This window comes from Dreissena polymorpha, chromosome 3 (genome assembly GCF_020536995.1).
Source record: "Dreissena polymorpha isolate Duluth1 chromosome 3, UMN_Dpol_1.0, whole genome shotgun sequence".
NCBI classification, from domain to species: Eukaryota; Metazoa; Mollusca; class Bivalvia; order Myida; family Dreissenidae; genus Dreissena; species Dreissena polymorpha.
Window position 1 is genome coordinate 42,891,782 of NC_068357.1, and position 15,672 is coordinate 42,907,453.

Here is a 15,672-nt window from a genome sequence, read left to right on the forward strand (position 1 = left end):
CACGATAGTTTGCCGATACACGAACTGATGAAGCCACTGCGATATTTACCACGATGTATCGCCTTTTGGGCTACCTACACAAGGACGATATTTTGTGATACATTCTCTCGCGTCGCTTCTAGTATCGCGCAAAATATCGTGTGTCGCTTCGTGTGTCGCGGAAAATATCTTGTATAGCTTCGTGTGTCGCCCTTGATGAAAAAAAGGCGATATTATAGATGGCACTTTCCGGATTCCGTACTATACCATAAAAAGGATGATCAACGTACAGTGCACACACTTCTCGACCGGTGCGTTAAGACACACTCTTTATAAATGTGAATGGTTTTTGTTCATTTCAAACTTTTGCGAGTAAAAAAGCTATAACCTAATTTTGCCACAATGGGTTGCGTCTAAGATTATGCAATAGCGAACAACTTCGGTGCCTCCAGCGCTTTGATTTATAATGCTGAAAGATACGCTAAGTATATTTAACGGTTTGCATGCATGCGAAATTTACATGGTGATACTGGGTTAGTGTTGGATCATTTTGTTAACGAGTCTTGCTTGAAGATATCATGAATCCTACCAGTTTGCAGATATGTCGGACTCCCCCCCCCCCCCCCCTCCCCCCACCCCCCGGCTCCCATTATCTTGCTGAGGAGTCCGGATGTCAATCAGGGCACCTCGGACAATTCCGCCATATCGGCGATCGTCTGACGGTGTGGTGTAGCCCACTGTCCGATGCGTTCAGATTGGTCCGGATGTATCAAGATTGCTGGACGATTGTTCGACTATCTCCGGAATCCTCCGTATTCATTAAATCGTCTGCCCATCCAGAGTGAAGTAAAGATGGCGGCGCCCTTGACAAAGTGTAATTGTGTTTCTGTTTGTGCAACCTACATTACGAGAAGAAAGTTTTCATTAAGCCAATATCATTCAAAAAAGGTAAAATCTGAATATTGACGTTGATGGGCATTTTGACACACCTGAAGAATGGGTGGGTTGATATTAATCCAACTGTAAAACAGCTTATCTGAAGTGAAGCTGTCAACCATCATGACCATGTCAACTGTCAAATTTTGCAAGACCAGTAAAATATAAATCCGTTCTCTTTCAATAAATGTATTCCTTAGGCAAAGTGACCTAAAATTCGCCAGTAAATCATATAAAACAACACATGAACTGCTCATTTTCACTTAAATGATGTGTTAACGTGGCAAACATTTATTAAAAACACAATCGGGTGAGCATTTAGGCACAAAAGTCGGGTATCCGTACCTTTTTTTATACCACAAAAAATCATGCTTAAAATTCTTTCAAAACACATATGTTATCACATTAATCCTATGTTTTCCCACCTTATGTAATCTGATCAATTAAATAACACAACTTAATTTAATTGTAATTTTCTATAAATATTGGTCCTTTAGCCCTGGTATATGCATTGTTTAAGGTTGTTTTACATTATTTCCAATGCCCATAGGGTCCAATTATAAAACTGCCAACTTTCAAACCATTTTTTAGCTCACCTGTCAGGAAGTGACATGGTGAGCTTATGTGACCGTGTGATGTCGGGCGTCCGTATGTGCGTGCTTGCGTGTGTGTGGTTGCGTGCGTCCATCAACAATTTGCTTGTGTAGACAGTAGAGGTCACAGTTTTCATCCAATCTTAATGAAATTTGGTCAGAATGTTTATCTTGATGAAATCTGGGTTGGGATTGTATTTGGGTCATCTGGGGTCAAAAACTAGGTCACATGGTCAAATAATAGAAAAACCTTGTGTAGACAATAGAGGTCACAGTTTTCATCAAATCTTTATGAAATTTGGTCAGAAAGTTTATCTTGATGAAATCTGGGTTGTGATTGTATTTGGGTCATCTGGGGTCAAAAACTAGGTCACTAGGTCAAATAATAGAAAAACCTTGTAAAAACCTTGTGTAGACAATAGAGGTCACAGTTTTCATCCAATCTTTATGAAATTTGGTCAGAATGTTTATCTTGATGAAATCTGGGTTGGGATTGTATTTGGGTCATCTGGGGTCAAAAACTAGGTCACCAGGTCAAATAATAGAAAAATCTTTAACAGCATAATTAATTGTTTTTCACTAAGTGTATTATAATTGTTTATATATCAGATTAAAGAGAATAAATTTTTCTTTATTATGGTTTTCATTTCATTAAAATCCATAAAGGATAAGTGTTATTAATCGTTGCTTAATTATTGAAAAAAAAATTCCTGACATGCCGTCCCAGATATTAACCGCTTTCAGTTTCAGCTGTAGACTGTGCTTCAATACATCGCTGTGTTATTGACCTGAAAAATTGATGCGCAGTCGGCATTTACACCAGTCATCGAGACAAATTACTGATGTGAAAACAAATCGTACATCGTAGCGGCTTAAATAAACAATTACATTTGATTAAAGATTGCTGCCGATTTAAATCAATTTGAGTACTTTTTGCGTATATTTAATGAAGTATGGGAAGCTGTGTTTAGACTTAAGTTGAGAAAAATGGCAAAGAGATACTTGCCTGTTGGATATAAGGTGAAAGAACTTGAAGGTGCATAAAATAAGTGGCGCTGGGAATGGTTACACGAGAAAGACTACGCTGTAGTCTACGGGCGGGGAGTGAACTGGTTGAGAAAAGTGGAAGCTTGTGGAAACGCAGTTTGAGAAATTTGTTAGAAAACCCTGAATTATCAGTCTTGTGGGAAGAAGGCATTTCGCCTCCACACAGTGGACCCTAATCACATAAAGAATATAAGATTCATCAAGACCAACCAGGTACTGTTTTTATTTTTTTAATCTAACACCCCGAATTTGGTCGTATTTTCTGTTGCTAAAGTTTACTGTTTAGGTTGTTTTGCATCAAAAATCGGCAAGATAGATCTAGCAAATTTGCCAATTTTTTTTATTAATACTGTATGATTCATTGATTGTGAGCTTTTAAAACATTTTGACCTTTGAATAAAGCATAAAACAGGAAAAGAATTTTAACAGTAATTGAAAATAGGATCAAATACGCCATTTTTGCTGACTAGGACAGGTCTTTTTTAGTTAAATAAAATGTTTTATTGTCCCCAACATATGAGCCAAGCAGCAAGAAATGGTGTTTTTTTTTACTTTTTGTTAAACAAATATGGGCAACCTACCGTAACCCAACTTCGAAGACAACTAAATTCGACGATGTTCTATTTTTATCGATTAAATGGATGATTATTGTCTAGTGTCTTGGAATCATTTCAAAACAAAAGGATTGGGATAAAAACTAGGGGAACCCATGCTGAAATTTTCAAGTTTAACTGTTGAGCAGAAGCAACCATACCCAATTTTCTTGAGTGTTTGTGGAGGCTTCTGGCAGCATGATTCTGTGAATATAAATGGTGACAAACATTTGATTCTGCATTTATTAAACATGTACTATTGACTTTTTAAAGTATGAATGAAAAATATAATAATTTGTAACGACTGTTACAGGTTTTACCGGGTTCTTCAAAAGCAACACCTGCAGTCGAGTCCATGCCAGACAGAGGGTGCATGTGAATAAATTGCCTTTTGACTAATTTTTGTGTGTTTCTTATCAAATACATGAAGATTTTTAAATATATGTGTATGTTGTTTTTTTAAGAAAATAGAATCACCAGAACAGGTACAGGCACCCTTTAAATGCGTCGAATCCAGGAGCTTCCGGGGGCCTCCGGCCCCCTTGTCCCCTAGACCCACTGAGTGCCCTGCGGACCCCTGGCCCCAAGCTTTAAGTTCAGGATTTTCAAAATATCCAACTTTGATTCCTGCAAATGCTTTGCTTAAACTTTGGCTACAGTTTCTAAAATTTGGCTACACAAAATTCCATTTGGCTAAAATGTTGGCTACAGAAAATTTTGGGCAAGGGGAGCCCTGTTTGGATTGTATTTGGGTCATCTGGGGTCAGCAACTAGGCACTAGGTCAAATAATAGAAAAACCTTGTGTAGACTATAGAGGTCACAGTTTTCATCAGACCTTATTGAAATATAGTCAGAATGTTTGTCTTGTTAAAATCTGGGTTGGGATTGAATTTGGGTCATCTAGGGTCAAAAACTAGGTCAGATTAAAAAAAAACACTTTTGTAGAGAGTAGAGGTCACAGTTTTCATTTAATCTTTATGAAATTTGGCCAGAATATTTATCTTGAGGAAATCTGGGTTGGGATTGTATTAGGGTCATCTGAGGTCAAAAACTAGGTCACTAGGTCAAATCATAGAAAAACTTTGTGAAGACAATAGAGGTCATAGTTTTCATATGATCTTAATGAAATATGGTCAGAATGTTTATCTTGATAATATCTGATTTTGGATCGTATATGGGTCATCTGGGATCAAAAATTAGGTCACCGAGCCAATTCTAGTAAAACCTTGTGTAGATGAAAGAGGTCACAGTTTTCATCACGTCTTAATGAAATTTTGTAAGAATGTATTAATTAATGAAATTTGGCTTGGGATTGTATATGGGTCTAATAAAATCTAAGTTCATGAAGCAGGTTAGTCAGGTGAGCGATTCAGGGCCATCATGGCCCTCTTGTATTGTTTTTCTTATATAACAAATTTAGCAAGACCGGTATCATATTTTAAAGATAAATGTATCCCCATTCAATAAATGCTGTAAAAAAAATATGGTTTCGCAACTTCAAAGAAAGAGAAATTCACTCAAAGGCAAGCATCTTGGGAAAACAGTTTTTCAGAAGTGAAATTTCGACAAAAGCCCTGTATGTCAGTAAACGTACCCCAAATGTTCATCTTTGAAATGTCTTTCAAGGTTCTCTTTTCATGGATAAATTATGTTAATTATTTGAGTAATTCCCCTTTTTTTGTTTGTGTTTCTTTAAAATCTTATTCTCGGAATCTTCAATGGTAAGCTGTTTCATGCTTGTTGGTCAACATCATATCAGGGTCAACCCATGCGAAAGACAAAAAAATCTTACCGGACATGAGGCCCAATAACTTTTAAAATGTATTGGACCTCGCCGCATTTTACCGGACTTTAGTCTTTATTCTGCTTTAATCAAACAATTAAAATACATTGTATAGTTTTTTATCGTTATGACGTTCACAATGTTTAATAACTATAAATACAATAAAATAACAATTAAATGTATGCCCGTTTAGTCAGCATTTCCGACCGTAAATAACGCCAAAAATCGGTCGTATTACGTATTTTTAACAAATGGCGGAAGACACTCGGACCTCCGATATTCCGCACTCATAATGTTGTCTAATATCGAGTAATAGTCACATTACACCGCCATGTATGCTGACACAGATGCACCACGAAAACTTCTATGGTAACTTTTCAGTCGCCAAAGTGTCCAATCGGTAACGAGAATGCGTATCATAAGGGCATTATTCTAGACCCAGTTGTTCGTGCACTAGGTTATTTTATCCCATTGTTTAGCGCTAACCGCCGGTTTGAGTTATCCAAGCTGGGTTACTAACTAGTCTGGATAAATGCGTTGTTGGAAATATTTACCCAGGCTGGATAACTATCCATGTTGGGTAAATTTATCCACTTGTTAACTTTTACACTTATCCCATAATCCATTGTAAAAGCAAAATGGCCGACATGTCGTCAAGCATATTCTGGGAACAAGATTTAAAAATAATATAAAAACTTTAATTTTAAATCAGTTATATTCAATCCATTGAATGTTTTGAATGTTTATAGATCAATGAAACAACTATGTATTTTCTGTATTGTATTTGATATTTGTCGTGATTCTGTTAATAAATTGCGAATTAAAACGTGTATAATTAACGTTTAACGCAATCATGAGTGTAAAGGTGGGTTCCCACTGCCAATCCGATCAACTCGATCATCCCGATCACCGAACTTTCCCAACAAAACCTGACCAAGCTCGACTAAAAAGGGTTTACACGACTTCTTCTCGACCTCTTGTCGATAACAAACGACCCCCACACGAATCATTCACGACGTCCACTCAACCATCTTTCCGATTTCTGCTCGATCATCTTGACCTATAGGCAAATTACAAATTGCATGCGGTAACAATTTAATTTAAATAGAAGTATATTTCAACATGTCCATTTTTAGAACTGAATAACACATTTTTTCTACAGCCACGTGATATTTAAGTCTATTTGTACGCATCTGCACCATTCACTACACATGATGCCATGTAAAGCCTGTGTTTTAATAAGAGCGCGAAATTTTTGCTGACAGAGTTGAGTTTCACGCATGGAAAGGTTTAAGCGTGAGTGTCAAAACAGGCCATGTGCCGTAACTATATATAGACGTGCAACTCGGTACATGTAGTATTTCAAAATAAAAATAAAATAAATCGGCATTTATGCACACAACGAGATATTATTGACACATTGAAACTATAGACAAAATACGTAAATTTATGAATAATAAATTAAATTAAAGTCGCTCATTGTTTGGTCGTTATAACCAAATATGACCAGTGAATATGAATATGCTCGCACATTGCGTCATTTGATTTACGCATGTTAAATGGGAATGATCCCATCCAAAAATTCACTTTTCATAAGCGCTTGCATAAAATGGCTGACATTTGTGTTTATAAAATTCTTAAACACATTAGCATCAATACTGGTCATATTTTGGTTTTGAACATTGAAATAGGTATTTGTTCATATTCTAGTTTCGTTTTCATTGTTTTACCAAAACACACAATTTATTTATGGTCGGACACAAGGTCCGACAATGTCGGGAATAATACAGGACCTCAGCAAATTTTATCGGAAATGTCCGAGGTCCGATGTCTTTCGCATGGGTTGTCAGGGTTTCAATGGCCCAAAAAAGATTGTTGCACTTAATTTAGCCTCTTATAAAGTTATTGCCATTTTTTGGTAATGATATTGGACACAATTCAAAGTATATTTAAACTTAATCGTTGCCTTTTTATAATGCCCCCGGTAGGGTGGCATATAGCAGTTGAACTGTCCGTCAGTCAGTCTGTAAGTCCGTCCAAAAACTTTAAAGGGATCTTTTCACGGTTCGGTAAATTGACAAAATTGAAAAAAGTGGTTTCAGATTTGCAAATTTTTGTTTTAGTTATGATATTTGTGAGGAAACAGTATTACTGAACATAGTCCAATATAGCCATTATATGTATCTGTTGACGATTTGTAAACCTAAAAGTTATAAAGCGTTGCAATGCGAAACGATTGAATAATTTGGAGAGTTCTGTTGTCGTTTAAATTTACGAAACTACGAAGATTGCTTATATAAGGTATAAAATACTTAAACTGTGTATATCCGGCGAAATAGGTTTAAAGGGAGATAATTTCTATTTATCATTTGGCAGGTACAGATCATTTTTACAAAGGAAGAAATATTTTTATTATATCCCTTTAAAACATATAACTTCTCTTGTAAAAATTATCTGAACCTGCCAAATGATAAAAAAAATTATAATAAATTAAAGAGGTGCAAATTATTTTTAATTTATTTAAAAAATAAATCACTTTAATCAATTAATGATTTTGCAGACAACTGTGCATGTAGAGTCCTTGCCACCAGAACATGTAGAGACGGACTGGATTGGGCCAGCCGACAAAGTGTCCAATATTCGTCAGATGAAATTATTCATTCCTCCAGATGAGTCGTCCCTAGAGCGAGACTATCGACTGAAGCGAGAGGTCGTTCAGAAGTGGCACCATGAGTTCTGGACGGCACATAATAAAAGGTTTTTCACAGTAAGTAGGTCTTACAACAGTTCAGATAAAAACAATTTTTCCAATAGTTCATGGTTTATCTATGATACTGCATCAGCTACTTTTTTCCGTTCTTTAAATGTATACTGGTATACAAATGACATACTTGAAATCTGTAGTCATTATCGAGGAAATGGTGATAGCTCTTATCATATTCTTAAAGTAATAATCCATGAGATTTGCATGAGTGTATGTATTAAATAAATGGTGACAATTATATAAGTAATGGCAATTTTATTTAAAGGTCAACAACATTTTCTCCAGCTCCATGTTTTGCTACCGTTTTTTTTAAAACAACTCATTTACAGCTTAAAGAAAAGTACATACAGGAGAAGTTGGCTGAGAAGGGGGAGGCAGCTGATGACATCAACAAAGTAACACCTGAAGAGCTGTCAGTCTTTTATAAGAAGTTTCTTGATGATAACTATCCAACACATATTCAGTATAACAAGTAAGTCTTCTTCACATTACAGACACAATACAGACCGATGTTGGTACCATATATGTAGTATTGTGAACATGTGAATTTGTTAAGAACATAGAACTCAATCCATAGACAGACAGAAACAGAATTGTTTGTACTATAGCATGTTAGCATGTTTTATTTTAAAGCTCCCAATAATTATCAAGTGTTAATTGGTTGTCACTTGTCCTTAATTTCCTATTTCAGGCAAATTTGTTTGCACCTTTTATCACAATTAACCTAAGGGTACAATTTTTTATTTGAAGACAGGTCACACATGACAGAACAGTAAATCATTTGTAATTTGACTTAATTAACCCTTTAGCACTTAGATACTTATTTTGACACATTTAATGTCTCTTAGAAAATTAAATTTCATTTAAAGCCTTTGTTATTAGATACAACTTTGAAAGACTTCATTTCCAGTACTTAGATACTGATTAGCAGCAAACAGAATAAAACCTGACCTGACTGCGAGTAACTCGCAGGCTGTTCTGGTTTTATGCTGTTTGCACATAGCCATTTTCGCTTTGTTTTCTGAGTGGGAACGGGTTAAAAAGCTTAATATCTGCTGTAAAAGGTTATTTGTTCTGTCTCACACATCAGATAGTTACTGAGAGTAAGATGGTGAATGTTTTTAATAGGACAGTGTTGTTTATGAAGATTGATGTTTCCATTGTTTTTTAATGGTACAGTGTATTGGGTTGTCTGTTTCAGAGACTGGTATAAAAAGAATATAAGTCTTCTGTGGCCGGCGCTCAAAGTGAACTTTTACAGATTGTTTGCAAGGAGGAAAGAGTCAGCAAAAAACAAAAGATAACACATAACATTAACTTATTTGTTTTGCGGATATTTTTGGCCATATTTGCCCTGGTCGAGTAGTTGTAAACACTGAACTATTGTATAATAGTTCTTCTCAATCTTAAAGGGTTGAACTTTAAAAAATTAAATCCCTAAAAGCCAAGGTTTCTATTGGTGAAATCGATATAGCTGTCACAATGATTGAGTGATGTGTGTGCATTCTTGTGTGTGTGTGTGTTTCTGTCAAAATTTGTTCAGATTTTAAATTATTATTTCATCTTCAAAAGTCACATTTGATTATAATTCAGCTTTTCTGAACAGTTATACTACACATGCCAGATTATGCCATGTATACAAGTTAATATCCCCCGCCATAGGCGGATTGATATTGTTTTGGCGTTGTCCGTCCGTCCTTCCGTCTTTCTGTCCGTCCGTCCGGAGCCATATCTTGGAAGTGCTTTGGAGGATTTCATTGAAACTTCGTATGAGTATGTATATGGATAAGAGGATGATGCACGCCAAATGGCATTGTACACCATCAGTAAATAACAAAGTTATGGCCCTTTGTATCTTGAAAAAATGCTTTTTTTGTGTGTCCGGAGCCATATCTTGGAAGTGCTTTGGCGGATTTCATTGAAACTTGGTATGAGTATATATATGGATAAGAGGATGATGCATGCCAAATGGCATTGTACACCATCTGTTAATAAAGGAGTTATGGCCCTTTGTACCTTGAAAAAAATGCTTTTTTGAGTGTCAAATATAATACTTTTGTGTCCAGAATCTTATTGGCGGGGGATATCAATTCAACAAATTTGCTTGTTATTATTTGTTTAATGATTGATACTTTGTTTATAATCTCATTCTATATTTGAAATGTCTGTTTTATAAAAAATGTATGTACAATGTTTAAATAAACGGATATAATGTTTTTGTGTATTTGTTAAACAGTGCAATATTATGATTATACATCTTGTATCATACGCAATTTTGTTTTACGATTCTTCATAATAACTTAATAGTGTTTCGATGCAGTGTCCATTGAGCGAGAATCAAGTACATGTAGTTTTGGTTTGATTGAAAGAAAATAGTGGATCAGTGAACAAAGGTATTCTCTGAATATTGTTAGCAGATCTTGCTTACTTGTGGGGTAAAGGGTCTAGCAACACCAAAATCACCTATTTATTGCGACATCCTCTTATTGAGGACGTCAAAGTAAATTGTGTTTAATCTTATAAGAAATGAGCTCGAAAATCAAATATTATCAATGTAATAATGTTATTATGAAACCCACCCCTTTTAGTGGGGGTTTACTGGAATCCCCAACGTGTTTGTCCGTTTTTCCGTAGACAAAAACCTGTCTCCTACACTTTTCACCTGACTTAAAAGATTCTGATATGAATTTGTGCGTGTGCGGATTTTATTATCCAAATTGAAAAAAATATGCTAGCCCTTTTCCGACGATGAAGTGAATCTCTAATCCACAAAAGGACAATTACCATTCCGCTTGGTGATTTTTCCAAGTTCCGGGAGTCAGCAAAGTCAGCAGGAGAGGACGTCCGACTCGAGGGATGACGGTACTCGCTGAATTAGCAGAGCCGCCAGCAGAAGTTCGCCAATTCGACGGTCCTCCGGCGATGTAGTGAGTCAACTATCCAGCTACGGACCATAACCATTCCGCTTGCTGATTATTCGGAGAAGTCTTCAAGAAAATCTTCTGTGGGTGACTCTCGCAGGAGAGAACGTCGTACAATGTGATTGCTTCTTTTGAGAGATTTGTTTACAAATCATGCAAACGCAACCATTTTTCTTACTTACAGCATGAAATTCATGTGACATGATGAATATTTTAATTTTATATTGTAAATGATTAAAGAAAATTGAGCTACAAAAGCAATAAATTGTGTTGATTGAACAATTTTTTGCACATACAATCACACCAAATATTGTTTAACTTGTGTCTTAATATAAACTGTTAAATGATGCCCCTTAGATGCTTGGCGTCAATTGTTTTCTTGTACAATTCCTGAAAGCTTTCATAATAATTATCAAACAGTTATGCTCTGCCTATAATTATACCCCCACAAACGAAGTTAAGGGGGGTATACAGGAGTGAACTTGTCATGTATGTTGGTCTGTCGGTCGGTCCGTATTAAGTGTCCGCTCTCTAATTCAAGTTGTTTTCATCCGATCTTCACCAAACTTGTTCAGATGTATCTAGATGATGTCTTGGTCAATTTCGAATATGGATCATGCCGGGTGAAAAACTAGGTCAAGGGGTCACTTAGTGCGTTTTTAACATTGAGCATGGTGTCCGCTCTCTAATTCAAGTAGTTTTCATCCGATCTTAACCAAACTTGGTCAGAAGTTTTATCTAGATGATCATAAGGCCAAATTCGAACATTTGCCATGCCAGATCAAAAACTAGGTCACGGGGTCACCTAGTAGGTTTTACACATTCAGCACGGTGTCCGCTCACTAATTCGAGTAGTTTTCATCCGATCTTCACCAAACTTGGTCAAAAGTTGTATCTAGATGATGTGTAGGTCAAGTTCGAACATGGGCCATGCCTGGTCAAAAACTAGGTCACGGGGTCACTTAGTGCGTTTTAAACATTGAGCATGGTGTCCGCTTTGGATCTAGTAAGAAAGGTCTTAAATTTAACTTTTTAAGGGACTACAAATGCGTGAAAATACGTATCTAAGTGGTAAAGGGTTAAACCAAAAAAGAAAAAGTTAGATATCGGCGTACAAGTTTTCATGTCAGTTGGTGCAAATCAACGGATGGTATCGAAGATGATGTGCACACACCTATCAATCTTTAATATGGCAGACACTGGGACTGATGCGGCCTATGACTGCAGGACCCACACGTGTTCCTTTGAATATGATAATTGCTGCTCTATGGGATGTTTACATTTATCTATATACATATTTACTGACAGACGTTCAAGGAATAGGTAACAGTAACTAGACACAACAACAGCAATACTATAAAATTACTAATTGCAGTAATACTGTTCTGACTAGAATATGAGTAACGTTCAAGACACAATTGCAAATACAGTAGCAGTCTGAAATAACATAACATGCTATTGAATTCTTGACTCTCCTGCATTATCCCTGCGTCCATGGAAACTGATTACAATAATCAGTGAACTGTACGATATAAAATGAATTGAATGCCCCATCAAATTGATGTACAGCATCATGATGCGGACAAGCATGGTACGTTTGTGACAGTGGAAGGCCTGTCCGATGTGGCCTCAGGTACATTTATCTTCTTTGTAAAGAAGCAGAACATTCACACCACAGTGTAATGTAGCTCACGTGTCAACTTCGCTCAATTGTGTCCGACCCCCGTTCAAGAATAACGGTTTTATCTTCTTGTTCTGGTGTGAGCGTTATTTTGTAGAATCTACAAACAGTAAAGTTATTTCAATTGAGGGCGATCATTAACATCGATGTATATTACAATGTATAAATTGCGTGTGTACCTACACACTTGTAGCTATTAGTGTTTGACCTGACACGCTTATTTGGGAATGTTTGATGTGACGATTCCATTCAGGAATGTTTAAATCGCTTATAGCAATTCCTGAACTTACACTTGCACCTAGCAATGTTTGGAGTAGCACTCGAATCTAGCAATATTTGGAACTAAAGTCTTACCAGCATTGTTTGGAGAAGACATCCCAGATAGCAATCTCTTTCATTAGCAATGGAAGAGATTATTTTATCTAGCAATGTTGGCAGTGGCAATCACATATAGCAATCTTTAGAGTGACAATCTAATTGAGCAATGTAATGGTAAATGGTCCGTCTGACGGATTGATTTACCGACGAATGTATGGACCTCCCCCCCCCCCCCCCCCATCTCCCTCCTTCGGCGTGGGATTTAACAAGGATGACATTGGGAATGTTTGATGAGACGATTCCATTCAGGAATGTTTAAAATTTAAGTCCCGTCTTGCAATGTTTGAAGTGAATATCGCATCAAGCAGTTTTTGAAATAAATATCGCATCTAGCAATGTTTTAAAGGACAATAGCATATATGAATGTGTGAAATGGCAATCGCTTATAGCAATTCCTGAACTAACACTCGCATCTAGTAATGTTTGGGGTAGCACTCGAATCTAGCAATATTTGGAATTAAAGTCGTACTAGGATTGTTTGGAGAAGACATCTCAGATAGCAATCTCTTTCTTTCGCATTGGTAGAAATAATATCATCTAGCAATGTTGGGAGTGGCAATCACATATAGCAATCTTTAGAGTGACAATCTAATTGAACAATTAAATGGTAAATGGTCCGTCTGACGGATTGACTTGCGAACGAATTAATGGACCTCCCACCCCCTATATCCTCCCCATCGGCGTGGGATTTAACAAGGATGACTAGTAACAAAAACGCAGATGGTCGTTAAGGTAATTAAAGGATGATTTTAAGAGAGGTTGTAGCTTACAGCACGAGGAAGACGACGACCATGGAAAGCGCGGCGATGAGAAGGAAGACGGCGCCGTTGTAAAACGAGACTGTGGCAGAATATACCTGGTTAAATAGGAAGTCCGCCATTACCCCGCACACACTCTGCACCAAAACGATACTGGCGAACAGCGAACCTACCAGCAAACAACAGATGTGAACTTATAACATGGGCATACAATTAGCATTTGTCCATTTCAATAGACGATCGTTATGCGAGCATATAAAATATAATACAATTACAGTAATCCTCACCATTACTCATTACGGACCTCTTCGTATAATAACCTTGATTAAGACAAAAATACACATTAAAGTAAATTAATTAAGCTGCTTACAAAAACTGTATTTTAGTTGCCCATTCTCATGTTGCATGATAAATAAATTGAGATCAAACACGTGGATGGTGTGAAGAATGAATGTATGAACTGCACAGTTACCTTGAGTATCAGCCGGGGTCATTATAGACAGCAAGCTCTTGAGTAGAGGAACTGCGAGGAAGGCAAATGTGGCCAGCACTGGTACTGCAATTAGGACAATGAGACTGGTCTTTGGCAATGTTGGTACACTGTGTACGGGAATGTTCTCTTCTTGATGGGTTTTACACACAAACATGAATCAGAGTATGGAACGATTTATCTCAATACGAACAAGGGGAAAAATGATATGGCATGAATATTGAACAAAGGTGTTCATCTATTAAAATTCGACGACTGAATTGATATCTTTTAGCGACTGTTCAATCGCATGACACATGAAAAACAATAACCATGTAGAAATTTGACTAAAACTATTACCGAGGTAGAGCACCGTGTCTGTGATTGCGAGCGCCTCCATGACGAATGAGCCGGTGCAGAAGATCGCGCTGACTATGGTCAGGGTGATGTCCGACATGCAGCTCTTGAGCGGCACAATGAGCACCATGCCGGCGATGCCCTGCGTGAAGTGCCGAGCCGCCGAGAACAGTCCGATCTTCTCGGCGCTCCAGCAGAACGGCCGCCCAAGCTGGTAGAGAATCTCGATGGAACTGCGGTGCGTACTGACAAGCTCCTGGAAGAAGTACGCTGTGATCAGTATCAGGTATGCAGATCTTCTCTTCTTGAAAGCGTTATTAGTATAAATGTGAGTCATACGTTTTAACATGCACAGAGCTGACTTCGGTTTAGTCCGGTGATGTTTCATGTGGGTTTCTGGTAAGAAACAGACAGCCGTAAAGAAAGCAACGACACATAGACCACAGCAAGATACAATCGGTAGTAGAAACCCTTTGTGCTGTATGAAAAATCCAGATCCGACGCCCGAGAATGTACTACATATCAACAAGAGCCCGTCGTTCACGGTTAAAGCGGTAGTTCGTTTACTCCCTGTGGGTGTGATGTCAGCGATGTAAGACATTGAGGCGGACATGATCGTGTAAAACCCGCCTGTCATCCCATCAACAACTGCGGCTACAACTATCCAGATAAGGTCCCATTGGAAATATATGCACACGGAAGTTACAGCTAGTCTTAGCGTGGTGCTAGTGATGCCCAGGATAAACAGGTATTTTCGACCAAAGCTATCCGAATATGAGGGAATCAGTGTTGAGGCGAAGAACGCTGGGATAGTCGTTGCCAGGGAGACGTACATCTCCCACTGGGCTGTGTCCTGCTCCACACGCATGTACGCAGCGTAACCGGAAATGTTCGTCTGTGCGTCGCAACCCGCCGTAGTCGTTAGGTTCCCCGTATCTACTCCATAACGTATCACGATAAAACGCTGCACCCATTGCTGTATGACGTAATATCCGGTGTTAATACCCACATACATCATAAGCAAGACAGGCACTAACCAGAAGTGTGCTCGCCGGAGCTCCGTTGACGCTTTCTCGTTTCTGACGATGGTAGAAGTCGTTGTCTGAATCGATGCCGTCTTCAGAAGGGGCGTCGTTTCGTCTTCCATTTTCTCTTGTTTGTTGATTTGTAAAGACACACTCCCTATGAACAATTCACTGTTTATTCAAAAACATGTTACGTTTCGACGGACAATACAAGGCCAATGTTTGCATATTACTTGTACAGTCATGTGGGTTAATGAACAACATTTTTGTATCGGTATTTCTTCATTATCAAATTTTAAACTCGGACATTATGATACATGATAAAAATCCACGAGGTCAATCTAGATCAGCTTGTCGTGTAAATGTGTTATCTTTACTTTAGCGATC

The 15,672-nt window shown here is 37.6% G+C and overlaps 2 protein-coding genes across 4 annotated transcripts; one reads left to right on the forward strand and one right to left on the reverse strand.

Annotated features, from left to right (window-relative positions):
* Positions 1–760: 760 nt before the first annotated feature.
* Positions 761–9,912, forward strand: LOC127873864 (COA8 family protein CBG23705, mitochondrial-like). 2 transcript variants are annotated; one of them, XM_052417925.1, is made up of 4 exons: positions 761–927; positions 7,493–7,699; positions 8,026–8,168; positions 8,898–9,912. In XM_052417925.1, exons 1-4 carry the CDS (start codon positions 832–834, stop codon positions 8,998–9,000), a joined length of 549 nt encoding a protein of 182 aa, XP_052273885.1. In that variant the 5' UTR covers positions 761–831; the 3' UTR covers positions 9,001–9,912. The 2 variants fall into 2 exon arrangements, with proteins under 2 accessions (XP_052273885.1, XP_052273886.1); XM_052417926.1 differs by having other exon boundaries at positions 807–927; positions 7,509–7,699.
* A 1,971-nt stretch (positions 9,913–11,883) lies between these two features.
* On the reverse strand, positions 11,884–15,672 carry LOC127874033 (solute carrier family 46 member 3-like). 2 transcript variants are annotated; one of them, XM_052418138.1, is made up of 4 exons: positions 14,264–15,672; positions 13,907–13,990; positions 13,533–13,603; positions 11,884–12,398 (listed from the first exon to the last, which is right to left on the reverse strand). In XM_052418138.1, the coding sequence occupies exons 1-4, from the start codon at positions 15,405–15,407 to the stop codon at positions 12,360–12,362; spliced, it is 1,338 nt and encodes a 445-aa protein (XP_052274098.1). In that variant the 5' UTR covers positions 15,408–15,672; the 3' UTR covers positions 11,884–12,359. The 2 variants fall into 2 exon arrangements, with proteins under 2 accessions (XP_052274098.1, XP_052274097.1); XM_052418137.1 differs by having other exon boundaries at positions 13,447–13,603; positions 14,264–15,667.

What these genes read in the sequence shown, in the direction of transcription:
- LOC127873864 (XM_052417925.1), top strand. Translation starts at nt 832, where the DNA reads ATGGCGGCGCCCTTGACAAAGTGTAATTGTGTTTCTGTTTGTGCAACC. An exon ending in GCCAATATCATTCAAAAAAG is followed by an intron (nt 928 to 7,492) that starts GTAAAATCTGAA and finishes ATGATTTTGCAG; the next exon opens with ACAACTGTGCATGTAGAGTC. An exon ending in ATAATAAAAGGTTTTTCACA is followed by an intron (nt 7,700 to 8,025) that starts GTAAGTAGGTCT and finishes ACTCATTTACAG; the next exon opens with CTTAAAGAAAAGTACATACA.
- LOC127874033 (XM_052418137.1), bottom strand. Translation starts at nt 15,407, where the DNA reads ATGGAAGACGAAACGACGCCCCTTCTGAAGACGGCATCGATTCAGACA. An exon ending in AGACACGGTGCTCTACCTCG is followed by an intron (nt 13,991 to 14,263) that starts GTAATAGTTTTA and finishes TCCTAATTGCAG; the next exon opens with TACCAGTGCTGGCCACATTT. An exon ending in GACCCCGGCTGATACTCAAG is followed by an intron (nt 13,604 to 13,906) that starts GTAACTGTGCAG and finishes GTTTGCTGGTAG; the next exon opens with GTTCGCTGTTCGCCAGTATC.